Consider the following 3373-nt stretch of genomic DNA (forward strand, 5'->3'; position numbering starts at 1 on the left):
TTAGGCATGAAGAAGGGCTCCTGTGTTCTGGACAGAAGAAAGAGAGGAAGTTTTAGATACCAGCAAATCAGTTATGCAGATTAATAATACAAGTGCATTATGCAAAATGCAAACAAATGAGATTTGAAATGGAAGATATAAAAAGCTATAACATAAATCTTAGTGGCATCCAATTTAAGAAATCCATACCTTTAGATTTAGTAAACATTCTGATAACAGCAATTGATTCAACTAATTGTGCCCTCAGGGCTGATTGTATTCCTTTTGGTAAGCACAGAGGCCAGACAGCAAGAGAAAGAGTATAAAGACAAGAAAAATGTGGAAACTTAAGTGTTTCTTAAGGTAAACTCTTCTCCCCAAAAGCAAGAGCTTAATAGAGAAAGGAGCAGTTCGTAGTAAGAACATAATGGTTTGAGATCCCATCAAAGAATCCACTCAATAGTGAGTAACTTACCTCAGGGAAGATTGCATCCTATTATTCCTTTATACTGCCAAGAAATCTCTGGGTTTCATGTAAAAATCTTGTATAGCAAAATAATATTTTCACATCACAGCTTTTGCTATCAGTAAAGTAGGATCAGAGGATTCACGAATAAAGAAAGATAAATAATTATCATTATATGACCCAAAGAGAATAGAAATACATACTCTATAGTTTACATAGTAGGTAAATTATATGCATGTTGGATTTGCTGATTTGGTGTTAAAATATTAGTAGAAAATAATTCATGTTTGCTTACATTTACTTGCATAAGTGACACTGGAAGGATACAAAAGAAACTAATGTTATTTGGAGGGCATGGGGTAGTAAGAAAAAGTATGACTTTTCACTTGTATACTTTTATATAAAGTATTACCTATAGAAAATAACAATTAAATTTTGCAGGAAAGAAAGTAAACAGAGTAAAAGAATTAGGGCCCAAGAATTCTGACTTTCTGTTTTCTAATTTTTCTAATAATGAGAAAATAATTTTTCTTTTTTGTCCAATATTTTATTCATTTGAAACATTTGAATTATCATAAACTATCTGTATAATAACTTTAAAACGTGTTCTTTAAAATAATTTCAGGATCCTAGAAACTTGTTATTTTGAGATAATTATAGGTTCTACATACAGTTGTAAAAACTGAGATCCCGTGTATCCTTTTCCCAGCCCTCCCTTATGATAACATCTTGTATAACTTTAATGTAATATAACAATCAAAATGTTATATTAAAGTTATACAAGATGTTATCATTGATACACCCCACCTACCTTATTCAAATTTCATCAGTTTTATATGCAGTGATTTGTGCGTATTTATTAGTTCTGTACAATTTTATCATGTATAGATGTGTATGACAGCTACCACTGTCAAGGTGTGATTATAGACGTTTGAAAGAATATTGATTTTCAATCATAGAGGCTTTTTCATAGATTTTTTTTTTCCTTGTAGTGTTTTAGAACAACACAAACTGACAAAAGAACAGTGGGAAGAAAGAATACAGAACTGGCATGAAGAACATAGAGGAATGCTAAGGTATTCGGATGGCTATTTTCTTAGTGTTTTTCCTCGAATTAAAGTGTTTTTATTTCAAAACACTTATTACTATATCATATTATTCCCAAAAGATCATGACTTATATGAATAAATATAAAGCACTAAATTTTAATCCAAAGTATTTTTGTAGTTTGTTTGGTATTAGATACTCCTAAATATATTATAATAAGCTTATTTCAACAGGGAAGATTCTATGATGGAATACCTGAAGATTGCACAAGATCTAGAAATGTATGGAGTCAACTATTTTGAAATAAAAAATAAAAAAGGAACTGAATTGTGGCTAGGTGTTGATGCTTTGGGTCTGAATATTTATGAGCATGATGACAAGTAAGTAAATAGTGAACTATTCATCAATCAGTGGATTATATGGCTTTAATCTTGTGTTCTAAAAAAGTTCTTTTTTGTCTTGATTAGCCTTACTGCTTTATTTTCCCCTCAAATGAAAAGATTAGTTAATGCCACATAGGCTTTTAAATATATTTTCATTTTCTGAACATCTTGGAGTTTCAGAGTTTTACGTCTCAGTATATTTATCAAATGGGAGGATTCACTTTTATTTGAAGTGTGCATTTTGATCTGATTTCTTGTGACTTACGTCTAGCAACTTAAAATTTGTACTTTCAGTAGGTGAAAAGTAATTCTTTAAATGTTATGCCTAGAATACAGGTTGAAATTGAAATTAATGTATATAAAAAAATCAGGAGCAATGAGACAATGAAGTTAATTGATAGATGATTTATTGTTTCATTTTTCTGAACATTTCTTATAGGAATTGTTTTGATATTTTTGGACATTAATAAAGTAGAATATCCTTGTGTTAGCATAGTATAATTTTATTTTGAAATTGACTAAGTATTAATATTTATATTAACATAAAATACACTAGGCTTGTATAGCATTTTTCAGGAATGATAGGATTGCTTTATACCTTTCTTTAATTTATTTACCATTTTACATAAGCATCCAAGTCTGTGCCAGTAACACGTTATCCTAAGGCAACGGTCCCCAACCTTTTTGGCACCAACCTTTTCTGCTATGAGAATCTAATGCCTGATCTGAGGTGGAGCTGAGGTGGTGATATGTTCTTTCATTATATTGAATTAGTTTTCTGTTTGAGAACTCATAGATACAGAGCAGATAAACACGGACTATGAAAGAGTGGGGTGGTTAGCTCAGGTGGGAGGGACTGGGATTGGGGGTTGTTCTTATCTGTAATGGTGCAATTTCTTTATAAAGAGAATATATTCACCTATTGCCTATATTCCTCATAATTTTTTAAAAATCAGAATGAGGTGCAATTTTAAAAAATTAGTTAAGTTCTTTTACTGGCTTTGCTACTGTTTAACTTTGCAACCCTGGTCAGGTTATTAACTTGAAAATACATGTAAGCCAGGCTCACCTCACAAGATTGTTTTGAGAATAATATGAGAAAATTGCTGTAGGATTTTTCAAAGTAGCATGTAAATATAGTATAATATTACATTAAAAATTCTGTCAACAGTATGTTATGCGTTATATTACACTTTGAAAATCTGGAACTCTGGTCATTCAGATAAATTGGCCCCGTTTAAGTAGGTAATTTGACTTGTTTCGGTGGCCATTAGAGGGCAGTATAATGCCCGCATATGGAGTAAAGAACGTTTTTTTTTTTTTGGTAGGAAAAATTCTTTGCTGTGCTGCGGTTCCTAGGCTGCTTAAGAATTAGAAGGACTATAAATAGGTAGAGACTCATCCTCCATTATCAGAACACTGACTAAAAGATGCCTTTTGGCCAACATAGGTGTCACAGTTATTTCATATTCTTGTTATTGGATAGCAGTGACACATT

At 31.3% G+C, this 3373-nt stretch overlaps 1 protein-coding gene across 1 annotated transcript in view; it reads left to right on the top strand.

The window, feature by feature from the left end:
• Window positions 1–3373, top strand: part of RDX (radixin) — a 58151-nt gene that overhangs the window by 25599 nt on the left and 29179 nt on the right. Inside the window, exons 6-7 of the mRNA XM_011365420.2 lie at window positions 1438–1521; window positions 1726–1872. Of these exons, the coding sequence (XP_011363722.1) occupies window positions 1438–1521; window positions 1726–1872 (231 nt within the window). The remainder of the gene's footprint in view (window positions 1–1437; window positions 1522–1725; window positions 1873–3373) is intronic.

The sequence above is a fragment of the Pteropus vampyrus genome, unplaced genomic scaffold, assembly GCF_000151845.1.
Source record: "Pteropus vampyrus isolate Shadow unplaced genomic scaffold, Pvam_2.0 Scaffold110, whole genome shotgun sequence".
Taxonomy (NCBI): domain Eukaryota; kingdom Metazoa; phylum Chordata; class Mammalia; order Chiroptera; family Pteropodidae; genus Pteropus; species Pteropus vampyrus.